This window comes from Rhinichthys klamathensis, unplaced genomic scaffold (genome assembly GCF_029890125.1).
Source record: "Rhinichthys klamathensis goyatoka isolate OS25496 unplaced genomic scaffold, OSU_Roscu_1.1 h1tg000196l_1, whole genome shotgun sequence".
Taxonomy (NCBI): Eukaryota; Metazoa; Chordata; class Actinopteri; order Cypriniformes; family Leuciscidae; genus Rhinichthys; species Rhinichthys klamathensis.
In genome coordinates this window covers 1622081-1647722 of record NW_026606722.1, presented here as the reverse complement: position 1 = coordinate 1647722, position 25642 = coordinate 1622081, and the positions used below count along the sequence as shown (strand labels likewise).

General features: G+C 38.5%; 1 protein-coding gene across 2 annotated transcripts in view; it reads left to right on the top strand.

The window, feature by feature from the left end:
- Window positions 1-25642, top strand: part of ttc13 (tetratricopeptide repeat domain 13) — a 35155-nt gene that overhangs the window by 643 nt on the left and 8870 nt on the right. Inside the window, exons 2-18 of one of the 2 annotated variants that reach the window (XM_056262647.1) lie at window positions 1206-1300; window positions 2008-2083; window positions 2186-2256; window positions 2723-2788; window positions 4039-4131; window positions 4236-4352; window positions 7958-8068; window positions 8253-8335; window positions 8419-8560; window positions 11498-11672; window positions 21187-21343; window positions 21476-21606; window positions 23041-23173; window positions 23283-23377; window positions 23873-23954; window positions 24594-24678; window positions 25282-25388. In XM_056262647.1, coding sequence (XP_056118622.1) covers window positions 1206-1300; window positions 2008-2083; window positions 2186-2256; window positions 2723-2788; window positions 4039-4131; window positions 4236-4352; window positions 7958-8068; window positions 8253-8335; window positions 8419-8560; window positions 11498-11672; window positions 21187-21343; window positions 21476-21606; window positions 23041-23173; window positions 23283-23377; window positions 23873-23954; window positions 24594-24678; window positions 25282-25388 — 1819 coding nt within the window. Of the gene's footprint in view, window positions 1-1205; window positions 1301-2007; window positions 2084-2185; window positions 2257-2722; window positions 2789-4038; window positions 4132-4235; window positions 4353-7957; window positions 8069-8252; window positions 8336-8418; window positions 8561-11497; window positions 11673-21186; window positions 21344-21475; window positions 21607-23040; window positions 23174-23282; window positions 23378-23872; window positions 23955-24593; window positions 24679-25278; window positions 25389-25642 lie in introns of both variants that reach the window. The other variant, XM_056262646.1, reaches the window with a different exon arrangement.

The following is a 25642-nucleotide window of genomic DNA, read 5'->3' as shown; positions in this document are numbered from 1 at the left end:
AATCATTTGGTACCATGGTTTAAAATTGGGACACAAATAGCACAAGTCCACTATTTTCAGTAGTAACAGTCAATAACTGTAGGAAGTAACTGTGCTATTGTGTCAATATTGTTACCTTGGGACTTTTTGTTTTGATCCAAAGGAATCCTAAGTAATCCATCATCAAAGAACCTAATCAGTTTGCCTAGAGTAACATATCCTTATGACATTGTTATTTTGTGGCTGAAATCATAATACGCCTGAAATACTTTTGTTGGTGGATTGTTTAAGAATGCATACGTTACTTCCTGCACTATTCTATGCTAATTTGTAGTGTGAATAGTGCATAGTATGTTCACACTGAAAATTTCGAAAAGAAAAAGTGCACTTTAAATGCCTGGATGATGCACAATCCTGAGTACTCCAACTAAAACTAATTAACTTAAACTAATTAACCGGGAAAAAAATAATAATGTTGCGTCTGAAATAGAATACTTTTTAGTACACTTTAATACACTATAAGTGTATTAAAGTGTATTAGTATGCGAAAAACAGTACGCCAGTATGTACAAATACATAATATTCGAAAAACGGTAGGTGAAAAGTCCCTGGATTACTTACTACTTCCGGCGAGATTCTGAAATTTGCATTTTTGGACACTTTACTATCCCATGAGGCCACGGGAGGGTATTTATGAATGGAGTGATGCAACTGACGCTGGTAGGTCACATGACAGTAACAACATGGCGGATGTAGTACGTCCGAATTTCATTCATACTACTCATATTCATACTACATACTTTTTTAACGGTGGCAAAGTAAATTCAAATGTAGTACCTACTCAAACAGTATATTATTTTGGACGCAGCAAATGCAACAAGGGGAAATACACTTCAAATTAAAAGTCCTACAACACAAAACCACGTAACAGTAACAACATAGAGGATGTAGTATGTATATAGAACATGCTTTTTAATGGTCACAAAGTAAATTCAAATGTAGTACCTACTCAGACAGTATGCGATTTCGGAGTCGCACACTTCATGCATTCGACTGTTCCTCATGTAGCGGAGGGGGAGGGGCTATCAAACTCTGATGTTGAATGACAAAAAAACTTATGAAATTTATACACTTCACAGTTGAGTACATGGTGCATAGTATATAGTGTGTCATTTGAGACACATCCAGTAACCTTTTTATTTTATTTTTATGTTTTGGTCCCTCAGAGTCATCGATTTTGCAGTTGGAGGATCCAGACTGTGAAGAGGGGAGCAACCCGCCCTGCGAGTCCATCTTTTCACTCAATGCAGAGAAGATCCTTGTGAGTTGTATTTGCTTTATATTGCACCGTGTTAAATTAAACTATTAGTTCAGTAACTTTAGTCCAAAACGAAAATTCTGTCATTATTTATTTACTTGTGTCGTTTCAAACCTTAGCTGCAGAACCGCTGCACGCTTCTGGATAAATTAAGGATTTATAGGAATTTAGGAATTTTTGGTTTAAAAAATGACACATGTTAATTGCTGGAGTCTGTAAAAATATATATTAAGCTCTAAAATGACAACAACAACAAAAATACACTATAAAATGCAATGAACTTTTATGGTTCTTTTTTGTTTTTTTATATTTTGCAAGTTCCAGTCCCTATTCAATGTACATGTGTGAAAAAGAGCTACTGGTATATTAATAAAATGTTATCTTTTGTCTCTTTACGGAAAAAAAAGAAAGTCATATGTGTTTGAACCTATGTGAGGGCGAGTAAATGATGACAGAATTCTCATTTTCAGGTGAACTATTTTTTCAACATCTTCTGCTCTTTAAAAACGTAGACACATGTCATGAAGAGTGTCAAACCAAAACCAAAACACTTCCTCTTCAGCTCAAAAACATCCTCTGAGTCTGTAACTATAGATTATGGATCTCTTGGTATTGTTTCGTAACCACTGGTGGGTTTGGATTGATTGCAATAGGTTGACAGACTTCCTGACGACGTGTTTTTCTTTCTTTCTCTCTTTCTGTCACCACAGAATCAGGCAAAGTTGTTTGTCGAACAGCGTCGGTTTCCTTTCGCTGTGGAAAACCAAAATACCAATGAAGAACTTGGTGTGTGTCAAATATTGTTTTGATTTTGGACACCGTGTCATTTGCATATGTTTTTTTTTTTATGTGATGTGAACCTCTAACGCTCTTGTGTTTTTATTTCAGCTATAGGCTACGTTCTCATTGGAAATGGCCTCTATGATGAAGCTATCAAACACTTCTCCTTACTGCTGCAGGTCAGTTTCCACTTTTCTTTCTTTTTTAAGTTGTACGTATTGTTTTTCTTGTTTAATATTCTGAATTCATACTCAAGAAGTGAAAGTTGTAAAGGACAATTCATGTTGAAATATTACTGTATCAGTAATGCTCACAGTTGAATGCGAGTATACCAACAGAGACATTCTCCCCCGGTTTCACAGACGAGGCTTAAGTCTAGTCCCGGATTAAAATGCATGTTGAGCTGTTTTAACTGAAAGAAACTTGCACTGACATAAATATGTCAGGATCATTGTTTTGTTTTCGAAAGCCTGTCATAAAACCTGCTTAAATGTCCTTAATCCTGGCTTAATCTAAGCCCTGTCTGTGAAACCAGGCCTCTAACTGAGGTTGAGTGGTAGTAGTTAACAAGGCGAATATTGTGTGCTGTGATAATGGACATATTGTAAGTATTTTTTACAAAAGGACTGTCCTCTGTAACCTCAGGGAGATCCTGAACTGGTCAGTGCCATCTATGGAAGGGGAATAGCATACGGCAAAAAGAGTCTGCAGGCAAGTCATTGTTTTAAACTACAGGTCAAAAGTTTGGTCTTTTAATGTTCCTGAAAGAAGTCTCTTATGCTCTTAAGGATGCATGTATTTGATCAAAAATACAGTAAAATCAGTTATATTATTATTATTACCATTTAGAATAACTGGTTTGTATTCTAATATACTTTAAAATGTAATTTATTCCTGTGATCAAAGCTGTGTTTTCAGCATCATTACTCCAGTCTTCAGTCACATGATCCTTCAGAAACATTTCTTATTATTTTCAATGTTCAAAACAATTGTGCTACTGCTACTTATTTTTATTTTTTTTGGAAACCATAATGCACTATCATTCAAAAGTTTGGGGTAAGACTTAACAACAACAACAAAATTATGAAAGATTTCTATTTGAGATAAATGCTGTTTATTGAACATTGTATTCTTCAAAGAATCATGAAAAAAAAAATAATGATTTCCACAAAAACATTAAGCAGCGAAAACTGTTTTCAACATTGATAATAACCATTATCACTAATTGAGCACCAATAATAATTTACAACAATTAAGCAGCAAATCATCATATTATAATGATTTCTGAATGATCAGGTGACGCATCTTGAGTAATTAATGTATTCAAATAAAAAGTGCTATTTTATTGTAATAACATTTCACTATCTTACAGGTTTTTTTGCTGGGTTTTTGATCAAATATATGCAGCCTTGGTGATTTATAAGAGACTTCTTTCAAAAACATAAAAAAAATGATCCCAAACCTTTTGACCAGTTGTGTATGTATGTTGCCTTATCAAAAACTACTAAATATATCCGTGCTACTATTGATAGCTGTACATATAATTTAAAAGAATAGTTCAGCCTGCTTTACTCACCCTGGTGTTGTTCTATTGTGCCTTTCTTTCTTTTTCGTAACACAAACGAAAAAAAAAAAGATCTCCCCTTGTATTCATTTATATCATGGCAGTGAATAACGCTAACTTTAAATAGTTTAAACTTTTAAATAAGTTTCAATTCTGAGTGTTCTGGGCGTATACGATAGGGTTTGGTGAAAAACAAACTGAAATGAATGTATCATTTCATAAAAATCCATTACTACTCCATTATATGGACGAGTGGAAATGTTCTTTTTCATTTCTCATTTTGTGGTTCGAAAAAGAAAGACGGGCATACGGCAATAGAACAATGCCAAAGGTGAGTAAATGAACTTTCATTTTAAAGTGAACTAACATTTGAAGGTATCTGTCACTCTCTCTAAAGGACATAAAGAACGCAGACTTGGCTCTGTATGAGTTGAGCAGAGTGATCGCACTGGAGCCCAACAGACCAGAAGTGTACGAGCAGAGGGCCGAGGTAAGGAACCAGGGATTGACATTCTTCATTTAAAAAAACCAACGTTTTATTCCGAAAGAAATCAACCTTGGTTTTAGTGTTAATAATGAAGCATGTGATTTCAGATTCTGTCTCCTCTGGGCCGCATCAGTGAAGCTCTGTCAGACCTGACTAAAGCCATACAGCTGCAGCCTTCAGCCCGACTCTACAGGCACAGAGGAACACTGCTCTTCATATCAGAGGTGCACACCCGTCATGATGCTCTTCGGTTTTGGCTTTAATGGATCTAAGGGTTATTGTAACATATAGATCACTTCATATAGTGTCTATCCCATAGATAGCGCTGTATTTATGTGGCGTGCGTACTACGGAGTCCAGGAACATCACTTGTTTGTCAACTTCAGCACGTGAAGAGATTTTTTTTATCATGCAAGTGCACTGTAATTGACCTATGGCTAAGCCACGCCCCCTCCACTCACTCGGACAAACAGTCAACATTCGGTGACAGGCGCTATGCCAGCTGTCACAGTAGGAGACATTTCACAGGAGGCAATTGATGATTTTTGGAGACAGATAGATTATGTATCATCTCGAATAGGCTTGGGCGGTATCCAAATTTTGATACCGTCAAACCTCCTCCCTATTTTACCGCGGTATACGGTATTACCGCGTGATAATTCAAAATTATGACATAAGGCTCAGAAGGCATCACCAAACTGTTGGTTTGAGCAGGGATGAGTCACAATTTTCGAATATTTGATTTTATTATAGAATATGGAATAGGTTGTGGGATTATTGTCTAAAAAAAATCCCCATGTTTTCCGTTCTGATGCGGTGGTGACACGTTCAACCAGAGGGTGGCGATGCCAATAATGCATCTAAAAGCTGTCAATCAACTCTCAGACAACAGGAGAAGATGCACATTGTCTCACACCAGAGCATGCGAGCGGAGTGGTAATATTTCCTCCAGAGCAGAGAGCGCATTTCTGAAGATCCCGCGCCGCGTGCTCAGTCCACTCAGCGTCGCGCGCTCAGAACGCCCGCAGTGACATGCTGGTTAGAAAACATGTGAAGTAGGGCTGCCCGTGCACGACTAAAGGTTTTTTTTTCTAGTTGACTAGTAGTAGTTGATTTAAGCCATTAGTCTAATCACATATTTATATTGATTAAATTACTTAAATATATATAGGAGAGAATGCTAAACCATAATGAGCGTTTTCGTAATATATTGCCTATTCTGCATCTCAAAGCACGCATAAAGCTTGCCACAAAGAACCGGCAAAAGTAATTATAATGCATGAAACATTTGAATTGTTTATTAATGAAAAACTTTCTATGTCAGTGGCTGCACAGATAAAGTTTACGATGCAGACTCTCATCTTCGCAGTAGTGAACGCGCATAGAGAGAAATGCACACTTCATATGAATTAGCCTACACAGAGAGCAGCCCATTTCTTTAAGTTTTTAATTGTTTTGTTTAAAAGTAGACATTTCAAGCTTACTATATATATACACTTCTCAGATATTTAAGGCATCTATCTTATACGCTGAGTTTCGTTTTTTTAGGAGACGCGCTCCAGTTCACGCGCCGGTGCCTCCGTGTCCGGCTTATATTGTCTAATAAATATGCTTTTATTTATTACTCCAGGCAATTCGTTGATGAAACATTGATTAAAATTAAGATACAATTTATACAAAACGAAATTCACTTTAAAGAAAGGCTTTCTACAAAACGAAAGCCTCTCACGGAGACTTCAGATGCCCCAACACCTGCGATGAGACGACTCGACGCCGGCGAAATGTTATGCCCTAAATTAATACATGATGATTAACTAACTATATTCTTCTATGTACATTTCTGAAATGCACTTTCTGTAAAGCTGCTTTGAAACAATATGTATTGTGAAAAGCGCTATACAAATAAATTTGAATTGAATTGAATTGAAAACAAAATGTAATAAGTGGTCAAAAATCATGTCTGACCCATTCCAAATGTTTTCCGATATTGGGCATCTTATCATCCTATCTTATTCATCTCATGCAGTTTCCTTTTCATATAATCAACATAGATGAAATAAAAAAATAACAACATTATATTATTAAACATAAATATGAAAAGAAATACGTTTTTTTTTTTACTTATAGCCTATTTAAGTGTCACACCGCTCCGCTGTATAGCTGTGTAGCCTACATGCATGTGTGTGTGCATATGGTGGAGGGGTGCGATTTTCGAATAATAATTAAATAATACCAGGCGATCTTCAAATATTATTTTTGCTTGGAATGCCCATCCCTGCCAAACTGCAGAAGTCGTGTTCTTCTTCGAGACCAGGTCACTCGGTGCGCAACTTGCCATCTTTCCCCCTCTCTCCCCCACTCTTTCTCCTCCACACTGTCACGTGATGACAACCACACATAAGCATTTTTAGCCATTAAATAAATTATATTTAATCCTTGTCTCCTATATAAGTGCATTGGATTTTTTTTATGACGGTATGACGATATTGAAACTGATACCGTTGCTATTTTTAGATCCCGCGGTATACGATATTACCGTATTACCGCCCAAGCCTAATCTCGAAGTCACCAAAAGGACCTTAACTATTCATTGGAGGGTTATATTAATAATTTTATTGTTGAGAAGGTCGATGAAAAGCTTCAGCTCCAGGCAAACATTTACAGGTCACAGTGTAAACGTGATAAACCGCATCTCGTTGCCATCACCATCTCAGACAACAAGATAGAGGATCAGCATTGTTCATGCACTGCAGTATTTACATGAATCTTTCAGCACAACATTGATGACATTTATTATCTCTGTTATTTACAGATACGTTAATGAAGCTAAGTGACATGATGTACAACGCAGCTAGAAGCTAACGTCAACGTTTTCTAATGTTAGGCTAACGTTACGTAGATAACGTTCAAATACGTTGTTGACTTAGAACAGATGTAGACATCCTTGTTTAATTCTTGTTTAATTTATCCACATTTAGTTGTTGTTGTGGTCTAACGTTACGCATAACTTTATCCCGAGCAGACACTCATCTCGGTTGAGATGTGGCTTGGGAAAGGGTAAAAAATACACACCGTCGCCCTGCCTCTCGGGATACCTAGTGTCGGAGTTGCATGTACCCCATGCACACCGTTTGACCATTTTAAACTTAAAATGACGAGAAAAAAAAACATAAAAACGAATAAAAATGGACTAACTGCAATGCATTTCAATGGACGTGGAAGCAGAGAATGTCCTAGTGTATTGGGTTAGCTATGCCCACTGTGATTGGCTCATCGCGTTTGGGGGCGTGGCTTAGACATAGGTCAGTTATGATTGCTGCATGAATACAGTGAGATAAAAAAAGAGAAGTTTTTTTTATATATATATAGTGGTGTTATTATAAGGAATCAAATATCTTTTGAGAGAAAAGTTCATTGTACTATGAAAACATACTGAAACTTTTAGAACTTTCTCTCCAATTCAAAAATATCGTTTTTTTAAATCAACCTCTGCTAAAATGACTTATGTGGTGATGTGACATCACAGAAATGAAAACGCCACGCTACTGACAATAGACAGTGGACCTTTTTCTGCACGTAACATTTTTCAAGATTCTTTAAAGAATAGACAGTTTTGAAATACAATTGATTTTGTAACATTTTACGAGTCTTTGTCACTTTTAATCAGTTTAATGCATCCTTGCGGAGTAAAAATAGTTGTTGCTAAATAAAAAAATAATTCCTTTAAAAAAGTCTTACTGACCCCAAACTTTTTAATGTTAGTTTAATTTGAATAGCTCATTGATGAATAAGATTTACAGGTGTCTTCCTTTCTCTCATTGTTTTTCAGGATTATTTGGCAGCCATGGATGATTTCCAGCAGTCTCTAGAGCTGAAGAAGAACCAGCCTATCGCTATGCTCTATAAAGGGCTGACCTTCTTCCACAGGGGCCTCCTTAAAGTAACAAAACCCTTATATCACAAACAAAGAAATTGCACTACACAATGCCCTGATTCATAAAACTTAGATGTGAGATCTAGACTAAAGTTTAAAGAGATTTGCCATGTTATACTGTGCAGTAGAATATATTTACAGTAATGACGACAGTCTATGCTACTACCAATATGTTGTTTTCTGCATGCAGGAGGCTATCGAGGTGTTTAAAGAAGCTCTCAAATTGAAGCCGGACTTCATCGATGCATACAAAAGCTTGGGCCAGGCTTACAGGTGTGGTTCTACTGACGCATTATGATTTTAACAGTCAGCAAATGTTCGCCTGGAGCCAATTACGTGTGTGCGTGTTTGTTTAGGGAATTGGGTGATTTCGAGAATGCTATGGAGAGCTTCCAGAAAGCTCTGTTACTGGATCAGAACCACATCCAGTCGCTCCAGCTCAGAGGAATGATGCTGTACCACCACGGCAGTCTGCAAGAGGCCATCGGCAACTTTAAGGTAAATCTATCGTGTGTGTCCCAAATGTGCTGTATGTAAGGGATAACCCTCGGCTAGCTGTGCATTAAGGCGAGACACGGCAGGCAAAAACATTCACTGGTCAATTTTGAGATTTCGGGATATTTGTCTTCAAAAACATGTCTTCTTTCAGACTTGTGGTGAAAAAAAAGTCCGAAATACACATTTAGGTCTTTATTTTACTACACTTTGTCTGTTTGCGTCTGTAGATTTCTCATAAATTCATCAAAAGTTGGTGTTGTAAATCATCCGTTGCTCCGCGATCGCGATCTGCACCCTGTCATCACACACACCGTTAGAAAGCTCTCTCTCTCCTGTACAATGTTGTTGGATCCAAATATGGTAATTTCCTTTTTATCAGCAACCAATCGTGAAAGTAAAAGGGCGCAATTGCGCAATCTCATTGGCTGATGCTAAATCTTTAAAGCCCGTTTTCTCAAAATGACTTTTCTCTCATACTCAAAGTCCGAAATATCCACTTCGGTAGCACCTATTTACACCAAACTTTCCAGTCTTGTACCTAGTTATATTATGAAGACATTTACTGAGGGATTTGTAAATATATTATTCCTAGCCCGATTTATATAACATTTTATTCCAAAAAACATGGCAAAAATCATTTTTTTAAGGCTATTGACAGTATATTCTGATTTACAGGATAACAAAAGTAGATATCCATAAATCCCTCTGTAATTTTTTTCCCCCTTCTAATATGTGAACACAATGAAAAAAGAATTTTGAACCTGGCTTTATCCAATAGTCAGATTTCATTTTTTTAAATATATGCAAACTAGCGCATATATTTAATTATATAATGCCTAATTTGCATATTTAAACATTAAATTACAGAAAACTTGTAATACATTTTTTTTCTCATCTTAATGTAGGTAATCAACTGGGAAAGTTTCATGGTGATGTCTGCTAGTTAAAAAAATTACCCTATTCACCTGTAGTGTCTCGCCTTAAACGATTTTAAAGGCCCCCTGTAGTCAATAATTGTATTCCTTAAAACTCATCTTTGATCACCAAAATGACATATTTAAAAAAAAAAAAAAATGAAAAAAATGTAAGTTCTTCATGCCTTAAAATAGCTTGAATGTAACTCTACACACTCGCCTCATTTAGTGTGCGCGGTTCTATGAATATGCAAATGAGCCCCGCCTCCACTCACTCGCACCTGCTCAGAGATCCACTCGTTGACCTGATTGGTTACAAGGTAGTTTGTGACGTCAGGCGGATTTTAAGAACTGCTCGACGCGATGGATTTAATAGTTTAATGCACAGCTAGCCGTGGATTATCCCGGTTATACCATGGTCATTTGCCAGCATTGACAAAGTAAAGCTGTTATTGATGTTTGCAGCACAATATTTGACGGAAGGGTTAAATTGATGGTTAGCGTCTCTCTCTACTAACAACGAAGCTGTGAGTTTAATTACTTCAAAAACAGTGATGATACCCCCTCGTTGCTGAGAAATATAATGTAGAGATTTTATTAATAGCAGCCACTGATAAGTTTCTGTGCTCATGAATCTTCTGTGTGTGAAGCGAGATCTGTCTCTGTGTGCACGCTTCAATGAAAGCAGCGCATTAATACAGAACGGTGATTAAACCGACTGGAACTATCTGTGCATTAAAACGTTTTATTGCGCACCTTCCAGCCAATCAGAGTCGAGTATTCAGACAGACCATGGTGTAATGACCTTTACGTTGGCAATATTAGTCCTAAAAAAACATGAACTATACATTGATTTGAAGTAGACTATTTAATTTGGTAGAATTTGAATGCATCTGAAACGCACTTTTCTTCACTGCTGATGTAACCATGATGGATAAAAGTCCTGCTGTACATTATTTCCCAGTAAATATTTACTTTTAGTTGGAAATGTTACATTACAGTAGAATTAAAATATAATCTTACAAGCTTCACATTACAAATCAAAACTCAAAGCTTCACATTTCTTAGTTGTTACAAACTAAGGGACGAGTCAAAATGATCTTCTGTGGTAAAAGACGCCACGTCACAGATGCCGTCTGTACAGTTTAAAGGGATAGTTCTGCCAAAAATGACAATTCTGCCATCCTTTACTCACTCTCATGTCATTTACTCACCCACAAGGCTATCATTCATCTTTAAAACACAAATGAAGATATTTGTAATTATATCTGAGAGATAGTTGTCCCTCCATTGAAAGTTCCCCTAAAACTTGCGCATTTCAAAAAGTTCTTAAAGAGATCTTAAAGGGAATCCACATGAATCGAAGGGTTATAATCCAAGAGACATGACCATTTAACATGACAGATTTAATTTAGGCTTTTATTCACACACAAACATTGTTCAACACACATACATAGAGCTCATCAAACGTCTTAAATTGAAGCTCAAACATTGTTTGTTTGACGCATAATAACCCATTCGTTTTGTTCTCGCAGGAAGTAAAAAATATCTTCAATTTTGTTCTGAAGATGAACTTTGGAATGACTTGAGGGTTAGTAAATTATGACCGAATTTTTGGGTGAGCTGTCAGTTCTTTTACAGACTCTCGTTGTTTATTTAAATGGACATTCACTTGCGTCACTTGCGTCTATTTATTGAAGATCAGCTAGACTATCTTTAGTCAGGATGACCTGTGTAGAATTGTGCAATTCCAAAGTCCCTCATTGCAACATCAATAACATAGATTTTAAAAATGAAAGTTCATCGTCATTATGTCACTTTTACGTGGTGGTTTATTTCAACACAGTATTTCTCATTCTTGTATTTCTTGTATGGTTTTATTCATTTCTTGTTTTGAATCTCAAAACAAACATGTTTTTCAATCATTCTGGGGAGATGTCGACCGCTCACGGGTGGATATGTCGTCACGAGTCTTGTGGTTGTGTGTTAGTTTCAGTGGTGTCTTTATCATGTTGTCTTTCAGAGATGTCTGCAACTGGAGCCCTATAATGAGGTGTGTCAGTACATGAAGGGTCTCAGTCATGTGGCCATGGGTCAGTTCTACGAGGGCATTAAAGCTCAGACTAAAGTCATGCTCAACGATCCTCTCTTGGGACAGAAAGCCAGTTCTGAGTATCTCAAAGTCAAATATCTCAGAGGTGAGAAATTAGAGTTCTCTAATAACTTTCATTATATCATTAACAAGCATTACATAGTGCTTAACAGATCAGTAGTTCTCAGGAGCTTCAGTGTCTGTGTCAGCCAGCAAGATTATCTTACCTTGGTGACATAAGTCTGCAGAATTTGCAACCACAATTTTTCATAGTCTTTTCATCTCATTTCATTTTTTCATCTCAGAAAAGCTCATGTTTATCATTCTCTAACGTAAAAAGAAACGATCTGGAAATCACACTGACTCCTGTCAATCTTTATTGTTGAGTCCTGTAGTATGGGTGTAAATATTTAAAGGGATAGTCCACCCAAAAATGAAAAAGTTGTCATCACTCTCATGTCATTCCAAACCTGTAAGACTTTCGTTCATCTTCAGAACACAAATGAAGATTTGTTTAACCCTTTGATGCATACGATTACAGCAAAAGTTACTGACTGCAGCTTTAAACACACATAAGTACTAGCAAAAAAATACATTTAAAGTTTGTTAAATACACACTGATGTCTATGGAAACGGCGATAATAATATTTTCAATTATAATTTGACAACGTGTTTCATTCATATCAGATACACGTTGTATAAGTAACTATATAGTTTACTCTATTCCTCTCCCAGTTCTCCAGTCATTTACTTTCCTGTATTTTGGGAGAAATTAAGTTCTTGCGGAAGCTCAAACGTGCTGCGTAACACGAGAATGAACCTCATTGGTTCTTGCAGAAGCTCAAACATGATGCGTAACACGAGAATGAACCTCATTGGTTCTTGCAGAAGCTCAAACGTGATGCGTAACACGAGAATGAACCTCATTGGTTCTTGCAGAAGCTCAAACATGATGCGTAACACGAGAATGAACCTCATTGGTTCTTGCAGAAGCTCAAACGTGATGCGTAACACGAGAATGAACCTCATTGGTTCTTGCAGAAGCTCAAACGTGATGCGTAACACGAGAATGAACCTCATTGGTTCTTGCAGAAGCTCAAACATGATGCGTAACACGAGAATGAACCTCATTGGTTCTTGCTGAAGCTCAAACATGATGCGTAAACACGAGAATGAACCTCATTGGTTCTTGCAGAAGCTCAAACATGATGCGTAACACTAGAATGAACCTCATTGGTTCTTGCTGAAGCTCAAACATGATGCGTAAACACGAGAATGAACCTCATTGGTTCTTGCAGAAGCTCAAACATGATGCGTAACACTAGAATGAACCTCATTGGTTCTTGCTGAAGCTCAAACATGATGCGTAAACACGAGAATGAACCTCATTGGTTCTTGCAGAAGCTCAAACATGATGCGTAACACGAGAATGAACCTCATTGGTTCTTGCAGAAGCTCAAACATGATGCGTAACACGAGAATGAACCTCATTGGTTCTTGCAGAAGCTCAAACATGATGCGTAACACTAGAATGAACCTCATTGGTTCTTGCTGAAGCTCAAACATGATGCGTAACACTAGAATGAACCTCATTGGTTCTTGCTGAAGCTCAAACATGATGCGTAAACACGAGAATGAACCTCATTGGTTCTTGCGGAAGCTCAAACATGATGCGTAACACGAGAATGAACCTCATTGGTTCTTGCTGAAGCTCAAACATGATGCGTAACACTAGAATGAACCTCATTGGTTCTTGCTGAAGCTCAAACATGATGCGTAAACACGAGAATGAACCTCATTGGTTCTTGCAGAAGCTCAAACATGATGCGTAACACGAGAATGAACCTCATTGGTTCTTGCTGAAGCTCAAACATGATGCGTAAACACGAGAATGAACCTCATTGGTTCTTGCTGAAGCTCTAACATGATGCGTAACACTAGAATGAACCTCATTGGTTCTTGCAGAAGCTCAAACGTGATGCGTAACACGAGAATGAACCTCATTGGTTCTTGCAGAAGCTCAAACATGATGCGTAACACGAGAATGAACCTCATTGGTTCTTGCAGAAGCTCAAACGTGATGCGTAACACGAGAATGAACCTCATTGGTTCTTGCAGAAGCTCAAACGTATTCGTAACACGAGAATGAACCTCATTGGTTCTTGCTGAAACTCAAACGTGATGCGTAACACGAGAATGAACCTCATTGGTTCTTGCAGAAGCTCAAACATGATGCGTAACACGAGAATGAACCTCATTGGTTCTTGCTGAAGCTCAAACATGATGCGTAACACGAGAATGTACCTCATTGGTTCTTGCTGAAGCTCAAACATGATGCGCAACACGAGAATGAACCTCATTGGTTCTTGCTGAAGCTCAAACATGATGCGTAAACACGAGAATGAACCTCATTGGTTCTTGCAGAAGCTCAAACATGATGCGTAACACGAGAATGAACCTCATTGGTTCTTGCAGAAGCTCAAACGTGATGCGTAACACGAGAATGAACCTCATTGGTTCTTGCTGAAGCTCAAACATGATGCGTAACACGAGAATGAACCTCATTGGTTCTTGCAGAAGCTCAAACGTGATGCGTAACACGAGAATGAACCTCATTGGTTCTTGCAGAAGCTCAAACGTATTCGTAACACGAGAATGAACCTCATTGGTTCTTGCTGAAACTCAAACGTGATGCGTAACACGAGAATGAACCTCATTGGTTCTTGCAGAAGCTCAAACATGATGCGTAACACGAGAATGAACCTCATTGGTTCTTGCTGAAGCTCAAACATGATGCGTAACACGAGAATGTACCTCATTGGTTCTTGCTGAAGCTCAAACATGATGCGTAACACGAGAATGAACCTCATTGGTTCTTGCTGAAGCTCAAACGTGATGCGTAACACGAGAATGAACCTCATTGGTTCTTGCAGAAGCTCAAACGTGATGCGTAACACGAGAATGAACCTCATTGGTTCTTGCAGAAGCTCAAACATGATGCGTAACACGAGAATGAACCTCATTGGTTCTTGCAGAAGCTCAAACATGATGCGTAACACGAGAATGAACCTCATTGGTTCTTGCAGAAGCTCAAACATGATGCGTAACACTAGAATGAACCTCATTGGTTCTTGCAGAAGCTCAAACATGATGCGTAACACTAGAATGAACCTCATTGGTTCTTGCTGAAGCTCAAACATGATGCGTAAACACGAGAATGAACCTCATTGGTTCTTGCGGAAGCTCAAACATGAGGCGTAACACGAGAATGAACCTCATTGGTTCTTTCTGAAGCTCAAACATGATGCGTAAACACGAGAATGAACCTCATTGGTTCTTGCAGAAGCTCAAACATGATGCGTAACACTAGAATGAACCTCATTGGTTCTTGCTGAAGCTCAAACATGATGCGTAAACACGAGAATGAACCTCATTGGTTCTTGCGGAAGCTCAAACATGAGGCGTAACACGAGAATGAACCTCATTGGTTCTTGCTGAAGCTCAAACATGATGCGTAAACACGAGAATGAACCTCATTGGTTCTTGCGGAAGCTCAAACATGATGCGTAACACTAGAATGAACCTCATTGGTTCTTGCTGAAGCTCAAGCATGATGCGTAAACACGAGAATGAACCTCATTGGTTCTTGCAGAAGCTCAAACATGATGCGTAACACTAGAATGAACCTCATTGGTTCTTGCTGAAGCTCAAACATGATGCGTAAACACGAGAATGAACCTCATTGGTTCTTGCTGAAGCTCTAACATGATGCGTAACACTAGAATGAACCTCATTGGTTCTTGCAGAAGCTCAAACGTGATGCGTAACACGAGAATGAACCTCATTGGTTCTTGCAGAAGCTCAAACATGATGCGTAACACTAGAATGAACCTCATTGGTTCTTGCTGAAGCTCAAACATGATGCGTAAACACGAGAATGAACCTCATTGGTTCTTGCGGAAGCTCAAACATGATGCGTAACACGAGAATGAACCTCATTGGTTCTTGCTGAAGCTCAAACATGATGCGTAAACACGAGAATGAACCTCATTGGTTCTTGCAGAAGCTCAAACATGATGCGTAACACTAGAATGAACCTCATTGGTTCTTGCTGAAGCTCAAACATGATGCGTAAACACGAGAATGAACCTCATTGGTTCTTGCAGAAGCTCAAACATGATGCGTAACACTAGAATGAACCTCATTGGTTCTTGCTGAAGCTCAAACATGATGCGTAAACACGAGAATGAACCTCATTGGTTCTTGCAGAAGCTCAAACATGATGCGTAACACGAGAATGAACCTCATTGGTTCTTGCTGAAGCTCAAACATGATGCGTAAACACGAGAATGAACCTCATTGGTTCTTGCAGAAGCTCAAACATGATGCGTAACACGAGAATGAACCTCATTGGTTCTTGCTGAAGCTCAAACATGATGCGTAAACACGAGAATGAACCTCATTGGTTCTTGCAGAAGCTCAAACATGATGCGTAACACTAGAATGAACCTCATTGGTTCTTGCTGAAGCTCAAACATGATGCGTAAACACGAGAATGAACCTCATTGGTTCTTGCTGAAGCTCAAACATGATGCGTAACACAAGAATGAACCTCATTGGTTCTTGCTGAAGCTTAAACATGATGCGTAACACGAGAATGAACCTCATTGGTTCTTGCTGAAGCTCAAACATGATGCGTAAACACGAGAATGAACCTCATTGGTTCTTGCAGAAGCTCAAACATGATGCGTAACACTAGAATGAACCTCATTGGTTCTTGCTGAAGCTCAAACATGATGCGTAACACTAGAATGAACCTCATTGGTTCTTGCTGAAGCTCAAACATGATGCGTAACACGAGAATGAACCTCATTGGTTCTTGCAGAAGCTCAAACATGATGCGTAACACTAGAATGAACCTCATTGGTTCTTGCTGAAGCTCAAACATGATGTGTAAACACGAGAATGAACCTCATTGGTTCTTGCGGAAGCTCAAACATGATGCGTAACACGAGAATGAACCTCATTGGTTCTTGCTGAAGCTCAAACATGATGCGTAACACGAGAATGAACCTCATTGGTTCTTGCTGAAGCTCAAACATGATGCGTAAACACGAGAATGAACCTCATTGGTTCTTGCAGAAGCTCAAACATGATGCGTAACACGAGAATGAACCTCATTGGTTCTTGCAGAAGCTCAAACATGATGCGTAAACACGAGAATGAACCTCATTGGTTCTTGCAGAAGCTCAAACGTGATGCGTAACACGAGAATGAACCTCATTGGTTCTTGCAGAAGCTCAAACGTGATGCGTAACACGAGAATGAACCTCATTGGTTCTTGCTGAAGCTCAAACATGATGCGTAACACGAGAATGAACCTCATTGGTTCTTGCTGAAGCTCAAACATGATGCGTAACACGAGAATGAACCTCATTGGTTCTTGCTGAAGCTCAAACATGATGCGTAACATGAGAATGAACCTCATTGGTTCTTGCAGAAGCTCAAACGTGATGCGTAACACGAGAATGAACCTCATTGGTTCTTGCAGAAGCTCAAACGTGATGCGTAACACGAGAATGAACCTCATTGGTTCTTGCAGAAGCTCAAACATGATGCGTAACACTAGAATGAACCTCATTGGTTCTTGCAGAAGCTCAAACATGATGCGTAAACACGAGAATGAACCTCATTGGTTCTTGCGGAAGCTCAAACATGATGCGTAACACTAGAATGAACCTCATTGGTTCTTGCTGAAGCTCAAACATGATGCGTAAACACGAGAATGAACCTCATTGGTTCTTGCAGAAGCTCAAACATGATGCGTAACACTAGAATGAACCTCATTGGTTCTTGCTGAAGCTCAAACATGATGCGTAAACACGAGAATGAACCTCATTGGTTCTTGCTGAAGCTCAAACATGATGCGTAACACTAGAATGAACCTCATTGGTTCTTGCTGAAGCTCAAACATGATGCGTAACACGAGAATGAACCTCATTGGTTCTTGCGGAAGCTCAAACATGAAGCGTAACACGAGAATGAACCTCATTGGTTCTTGCGGAAGCTCAAACATGAAGCGTAACACGAGAATGAACCTCATTGGTTCTTGCAGAAGCTCAAACATGATGCGTAACACTAGAATGAACCTCATTGGTTCTTGCTGAAGCTCAAACATGATGCGTAAACACGAGAATGAACCTCATTGGTTCTTGCAGAAGCTCAAACATGATGCGTAACACTAGAATGAACCTCATTGGTTCTTGCTGAAGCTCAAACATGATGCGTAAACACGAGAATGAACCTCATTGGTTCTTGCAGAAGCTCAAACATGATGCGTAACACTAGAATGAACCTCATTGGTTCTTGCTGAAGCTCAAACATGATGCGTAAACACGAGAATGAACCTCATTGGTTCTTGCTGAAGCTCAAACATGATGCGTAACACTAGAATGAACCTCATTGGTTCTTGCAGAAGCTCAAACATGATGCGTAACACGAGAATGAACCTCAGTGGTTCTTGCTGAAGCTCAAACATGATGCGTAACACTAGAATGAACCTCATTGGTTCTTGCTGAAGCTCAAACATGATGCGTAAACACGAGAATGAACCTCATTGGTTCTTGCAGAAGCTCAAACATGATGCGTAACACGAGAATGAACCTCATTGGTTCTTGCTGAAGCTCAAACATGATGCGTAACACGAGAATGAACCTCATTGGTTCTTGCTGAAGCTCAAACATGATGCGTAACATTAGAATGAACCTCACTGGTTCTTGCAGAAGCTCAAACATGATGCGTAACACGAGAATGAACCTCATTGGTTCTTGCAGAAGCTCAAACATGATCCGTAACACGAGAATGAACCTCATTGGTTCTTGCTGAAGCTCAAACATGATGCGTAACACTAGAATGAACCTCATTGGTTCTTGCAGAAGCTCAAACATGATGCGTAACACTAGAATGAACCTCATTGGTTCTTGCAGAAGCTCAAACATGATGCGTAACACTAGAATGAACCTCATTGGTTCTTGCTGAAGCTCAAACATGATGCGTAAACACGAGAATGAACCTCATTGGTTCTTGCAGAAGCTCAAACATGAGGCGTAACACGAGAATGAACCTCATTGGTTCTTGCTGAAGCTCAAACATGATGCGTAAACACGAGAATGAACCTCATTGGTTCTTGCAGAAGCTCAAACATGATGCGTAACACTAGAATGAACCTCATTGGTTCTTGCTGAAGCTCAAACATGATGCGTAAACACGAGAATGAACCTCATTGGTTCTTGCAGAAGCTCAAACATGATGCGTAACACGAGAATGAACCTCATTGGTTCTTGCTGAAGCTCAAACATGATGCGTAACACTAGAATGAACCTCATTGGTTCTTGCTGAAGCTCAAACATGATGCGTAAACACGAGAATGAACCTCATTGGTTCTTGCGGAAGCTCAAACATGATGCGTAACACGAGAATGAACCTCATTGGTTCTTGCTGAAGCTCAAACATGATGCGTAACACTAGAATGAACCTCATTGGTTCTTGCTGAAGCTCAAACATGATGCGTAAACACGAGAATGAACCTCATTGGTTCTTGCTGAAGCTCAAACATGATGCGTAACACGAGAATGAACCTCATTGGTTCTTGCGGAAGCTCAAACATGATGCGTAACACGAGAATGAACCTCATTGGTTCTTGCTGAAGCTCAAACATGATGCGTAACACTAGAATGAACCTCATTGGTTCTTGCAGAAGCTCAAACATGATGCGTAACACGAGAATGAACCTCATTGGTTCTTGCTGAAGCTCAAACATGATGCGTAACACGAGAATGAACCTCATTGGTTCTTGCTGAAGCTCAAACATGATGCGTAACACTAGAATGAACCTCATTGGTTCTTGCAGAAGCTCAAACATGATGCGTAACACGAGAATGAACCTCATTGGTTCTTGCAGAAGCTCAAACGTGCTGCGTAACACGAGAATGAACCTCATTGGTTCTTGCAGAAGCTCAAACATGATGCGTAACACGAGAATGAACCTCATTGGTTCTTGCAGAAGCTCAAACGTGCTGCGTAACACGAGAATGAACCTCATTGGTTCTTACGGAAGCTCAAACGTGCTGCGTAACACGAGAATGAACCTCATTGGTTCTTGCTGAAGCTCAAACATGATGCGTAACACGAGAATGAACCTCATTGGTTCTTGCTGAAGCTCAAACATGATGCGTAACACTAGAATGAACCTCATTGGTTCTTGCTGAAGCTCAAACATGATGCGTAAACACGAGAATGAACCTCATTGGTTCTTGCGGAAGCTCAAACATGATGCGTAACACGAGAATGAACCTCATTGGTTCTTGCTGAAGCTCAAACATGATGCGTAACACTAGAATGAACCTCATTGGTTCTTGCTGAAGCTCAAACATGATGCGTAAACACGAGAATGAACCTCATTGGTTCTTCCGGAAGCTCAAACATGATGCGTAAACACGAGAATGAACCTCATTGGTTCTTGCAGAAGCTCAAACGTGATGCGTAGCACGAGAATGAACCTCATTGGTTCTTGCAGAAGCTCAAACGTGATGCGTAACACGAGAATGAACCTCATTGGTTCTTGCAGAAGCTCAAACGTGATGCGTAGCACGAGAATGAACCTCATTGGTTCTTGCAGAAGCTCAAACGTGATGCGTAACACGAGAATGAACCTCATTGGTTCTTGCAGAAGCTCAAACGTGATGCGTAGCACGAGAATGAACCTCATTGGTTCTTGCAGAAGCTCAAACGTGATGCGTAACACGAGAATGAACCTCATTGGTGCTTGCTGAAGCTCAAACATGATGCGTAACACGAGAATGAACCTCATTGGTTCTTGCAGAAGCTCAAACGTGATGCGTAACACGAGAATGAACCTCATTGGTTCTTGCAGAAGCTCAAACGTGATGCGTAGCACGAGAATGAACCTCATTGGTTCTTGCAGAAGCTCAAACGTGATGCGTAACACGAGAATGAACCTCATTGGTGCTTGCAGAAGCTCAAACGTGATGCGTAGCACGAGAATGAACCTCATTGGCTCTCACACGTCATGCTTGAGCTTCCGTTTACCACAACTGATGTCGGTGTCAATAAATGTTTATATGTGAATAAAAGCCTAAATTCAAGCTGTTCATCATATAAAGCGGTTGAGTCTCTTCAGAGCTAATCCGCTCAATTAATTAATATGGATTATTTTAACGATTCCTTTATGAACTTTTCGAAGCGTTAAAGGCAAAAGTTGCGTAGCTGTCCATGGAGAGACAGAAATCTTTCATCTATTCATTTGTGTTCTAAAGAGGAACGAAAGTCTGACGGGTTTGGAACGACATGAGGGTGAGTAATTGATGACAGAATTTAAATTTGGTCAAAATTTTGTCCAAATTTAATATAATTTTGGTGCATAGGTTTAAATATTTTGGTTTATGGATATTTTTTACAACCGAAATATGCAAACATTACTTTTCAGTTTTTTAAATGTATTTGTTTTTAATTAATTTTATCAAAAATAATATATATATATATATAATTTAAATAAACCATTTGGAGTTGAAGTATGCCTCTGTTTCTCTGTCATGTGATAGAATACTCCCGTTATTTGCACTCTCACCTGGATGTGCCTGTTGCGGAGTATAATGTTGATCAGGATTTGCCTGGAAACTTTAAGAACCACTGGGCCAAAAATCTTCCCTTCCTCATCGAGGACTATGAAGAACAGCCTGGACTTCAGCCTCATATTAAGTGAGTTTAGAAACAAAATCCATCTTTTGTGTTTTTGGGAATCAGGCACATTTGAATCTAATGTATATGCATGATTAACTGGATATCAGTATATTTTCTCTTATTCCCTTGTTGTCTCTCTTTGTCTTGTAGAGATGTTCTACCTCAGAACTTCGACAGTTACTCTGCTGAAGTGCAGAAGCTCATCTGTACAGCGGATCACCTCGGCGCACTGATGCAGTACGACACCTTAGGCTTCCTGCCGAACCTCAGGATACACAGAGGTCAGAGCTCTTGGACATCACTAAATAATACACTTATAAGGACATTTTCAAGAAAAGATTAAATGAGTGAATCATAAGAAATTATATCAAATACCTTTTGGTGCAATCATCAAATAAAAATTAATAAAAAAATGTGCACCTTTAATGCAAAATCGCAATCATTAGTTTGTTTGTTTGTTTATTTATTTATTACAAATATCTAGAATTTTCAATTTTTAGGTTTTTACAATCACAAAATAATAAAATTATTTGACATAGTCTTTTAAATATGAAAAAAATAAATACTTTTAATATAGTTTTCGGGGTTCATATTTTTTTCAATTATCATGAAATATTCATTTATAAATCTCATTAAATTTTAGTCCAACCACATTTTTTTTAATAACCTGAACTAACCGGGCTTGTCATAAAACGGTCAAATTATCTCATTTAAAAACAATGATTGACTTAAGCCGCGTTTCCACCGCAATTACCAGGAACTTTTTGTCCCAGGAACTTTTTTCATAGGAACTTTTTTTGCCCCAGAACGGTTGCTCACTGCGTTTACACCGTGGACTAAAGTACCGGGAAGATTAGTCTGGTGACGTTGAACTGCGTGCGACTGCTCCTCCCAGTCTGCGCGTACTTGTTTTGAGTTTTAAGTATTGAGGAGATTCAAGCTGTGCTGTTTTTGTGTGCGATCTATTGGTTTACTAACGAGGTAATTAACAAAACGGCAGAAAAGAGACAAACACTAATACCAAAGCGTATTCATTTCAGAAAGCTCGTAATGCTAGATAGACAACGTTTGTTATCAGCTATAGCGGACATGACCGTGAGATGGATGGGACGAACGCGCGCCATCCGGCAGAGAGAACAAGGTAAGAACCAATCAGCATGTTCAGCGCACAAGTCCCACCCCGAAAGTTCCTGAACTCTGAAAAAGTACTACCCCGCCAGCAGGGACTTTCTGGGGGGGACATTTTTACCCGGAACTTCATTTAGACCCTGGTTCCTGCGGTGTAAACACACGGAGTACCACCCCAAAGTTCCTAGTTCCTGGGGAAAGTTCCTGCGGTGGAAACGCGGCTTTAAACACTGTCATTTCCTGTTTTGTGTTTTTTTTCTGTGTACTGGTTGGACTACAATTATTATTATGTTTTTTATCACACCTACATGACTGATTTTGGCAGAGAAATGTTTTTAAATAACAAAAAATAAGCAGTGAAGCATTTTTATTTAGTTTATTCGAAATAATAATAAAATATTATGCCAGACTACTTAACATTTTTTTCATTCGTACATTAAATTAAATTTCTCTATCTTCTTTTTTTTTTACTTTATGCCTCCAAAAATTATCAAATTGAGGTCAGAAATGATAAACATGCCTGTCATAGAAGAGATGCGCTCAAGTCCTCGTGATTCTGAATAGTATTTTGAATGTGTGTTGTGCAGCGATGGGCTTGGCCACCATAGAGGTGATGCAGGCCATGCAGCGCACCTGGAGTAACTCGAAGGTTCGAGTCAACGGAAAGACCAGACAGCTGCAGTGGAGGGACATGTTTGACATCGCAGTGAAATGGAGAAGGTCAGATTCCAGCTCTTCTCACGGCACTGGTGGTGAGGGTGTTACCCAGTGCTAGGCTTGATGATTGATCTTTGCTGCTTTGTACGTGTGTGTGTGTGTGTGTGAGCAGGATTGCAGATCCAGACCAGCCTGTGCTGTGGTTGGATCAGATGCCAGCCAGGAGTCTTAGCAGAGGATTTAACAACCACATTAACCTCATCAGGTGTTGTATCTGCCCTCAACGTGTCATTTCCTCTGTAAAGCTGCCAGTCCTAATCGCTTAACAACTTTGTTTGGCTTTTATGGGCCGTTCACACCAAGGCCGATCGAGTTTTAATAATCGCTGTAATTCTTCATGCCACTTGTATAACAATAATGATACAAAGGAACTATATCATTGGAATCACTTTCAGAACGATAAAAACATTGGCAGCCAATCAGAATTCACGCACAAGCATTTTGGTTATGTTCAATTTCTGGGACAAGATCATGGGTTCGATCATTTTAGTCATAATTCTGTCATAATTTCGACTCGTCAAGTATAATTTTGAATTTTAAGTCATAATTTATATTTAGTATGTCATAATTCTGACTTACCAGAGAATGTTTTTTTTTTTTTTTTTTTTTTATGTGTCAGAAATGGGCTCCCATAGACCTAAAACGATTGCTCTGCTTGTTCTATAGCGTTTTAATTCTTTTTTTCTCTGTTGTTTCACAGAGGGCAGATCATAAATATCAGATATCTGGAGTATTTTAGTAGTATTCTCATCTTCGTAAAGGACAGAATACTGGTTTATCACGGGTGAGTTATGTTTGGGTGTTTGTTTTTTTGACAGTGGATTTTCAAATTCATTCATTCATTCATTCATTCATTCAACCATTTATTATTATTATAATTCCTAAATTAATAATTTTATTACGCAAGGACACGTAAAAAATTGATAAATTGACGGTAAAGACATTTATAATGTTACAAAAGATTTATTTCAAATATATGATCATCAAAAAATCAAATGTATCATGATTTCCACAAAATTAAGCAGTTAATGTGTTTTCAACATTGATAATAATTAGAAATGGTTCTTGAGCATCAAATCAACATCAGAATGATTTCTGAAGGATCATGTGACACTGAAGACTGGAGTAATGATGCTGAAAATTCAGCTTTGATCACAGGAATACATTACATTTTAACATGTATTAGCTCATTTGCTCATTTCGTCACACACTTCACTTATTCAGTTATACGCTTAGTTTATTCTTTCTTTCATTTACGTCCTTCGTTTACTTGAACTCCTTGTTCGTTTAAACTCACTCACTCACACCAGTCAAACAGGTAAATAATTTATTCACCTTGGGAAATTATTCATTCGTCTTTTATTCTTTGTCCCTTTATTCATGCACCATATTAATGTGGATAAATGTGTCCTCTCTCCATCAGGGCGTTTAACCCGCGGGGGCTTCAGGAAGTAAAGCAGGCTCTGGAAAATGTAAATAAAGTTGAGGATCTGCTGCCCATCATGAAGGTAGTAACATGAGTGTTAAATATGCTGCCTAATCCTCACCTAATACTCATCTTAATCTTTAAATGGATCATTTGTGTGCTAAACGAATACAATCTTTCTGGTAAGACAAGGTCTCAAGACATGCATCTTTCTCACCCTAATAGATTACCAGTAATTAATGTCTGAGATATGTTTATTTATTCAGGGGTATATAAAAACGTTTTTCTCATATTGCCATTATAAAGTAACATGTAAACACTTTTAGTTGATTTTACTTTCCATTCACCATTCATATTTTTCATATGATAATATAAAATGTTCATAATAAGATTCCAATCGTGAAACAACTTTGCGTGTAACCGCCTTAACACATGACAATTATGAGTTATGTTTGTTCTAGGATTAGGCCGAATGTGTGAGTAATGATATGAACAGTTGATAAACACATGACGAATGATTGCTCTTACTTGTATTCGCCTGTTCATAATTACGACTGGCATTTCACACTTAGAGTTTGTGTTTTAGAATAGCCACATTTATTTATAGATCTATGTGAGTTTTCATGAACCGCAAGAAGATGGTTCCTCTGATATGTTTCTGTGTGTGTTTGTATATCTGAAGCAGTTCAACAGTAAAACCAGAGACGGCTTCACAGTCAATTCGAAAGTGCCCAGTGTGAAGGATCCTGGGAAAGAGTACGACGGTTTCACCATCACCATCACCGGAGATCGGTGAGAACTTGCACCTGAACTATTCATGCCTTGTGTATTTTCAGTTTTTGGGGTGGAGCAGGTGTGTGAAGGGGCCTCTGCAGGAGGAGATGATGAATGTGATTAATATAATTGTATGAAAAAGATCTCTTTCAGGGTTTTTTTCACACTGTTTTTCACTTTATGAACAAGAAAGTGTGGTATTTAATCGTTCTCATTTTTATGCACCAATAAAATCATTAGTCATATACTATATTATTTACTTATTTATTTAA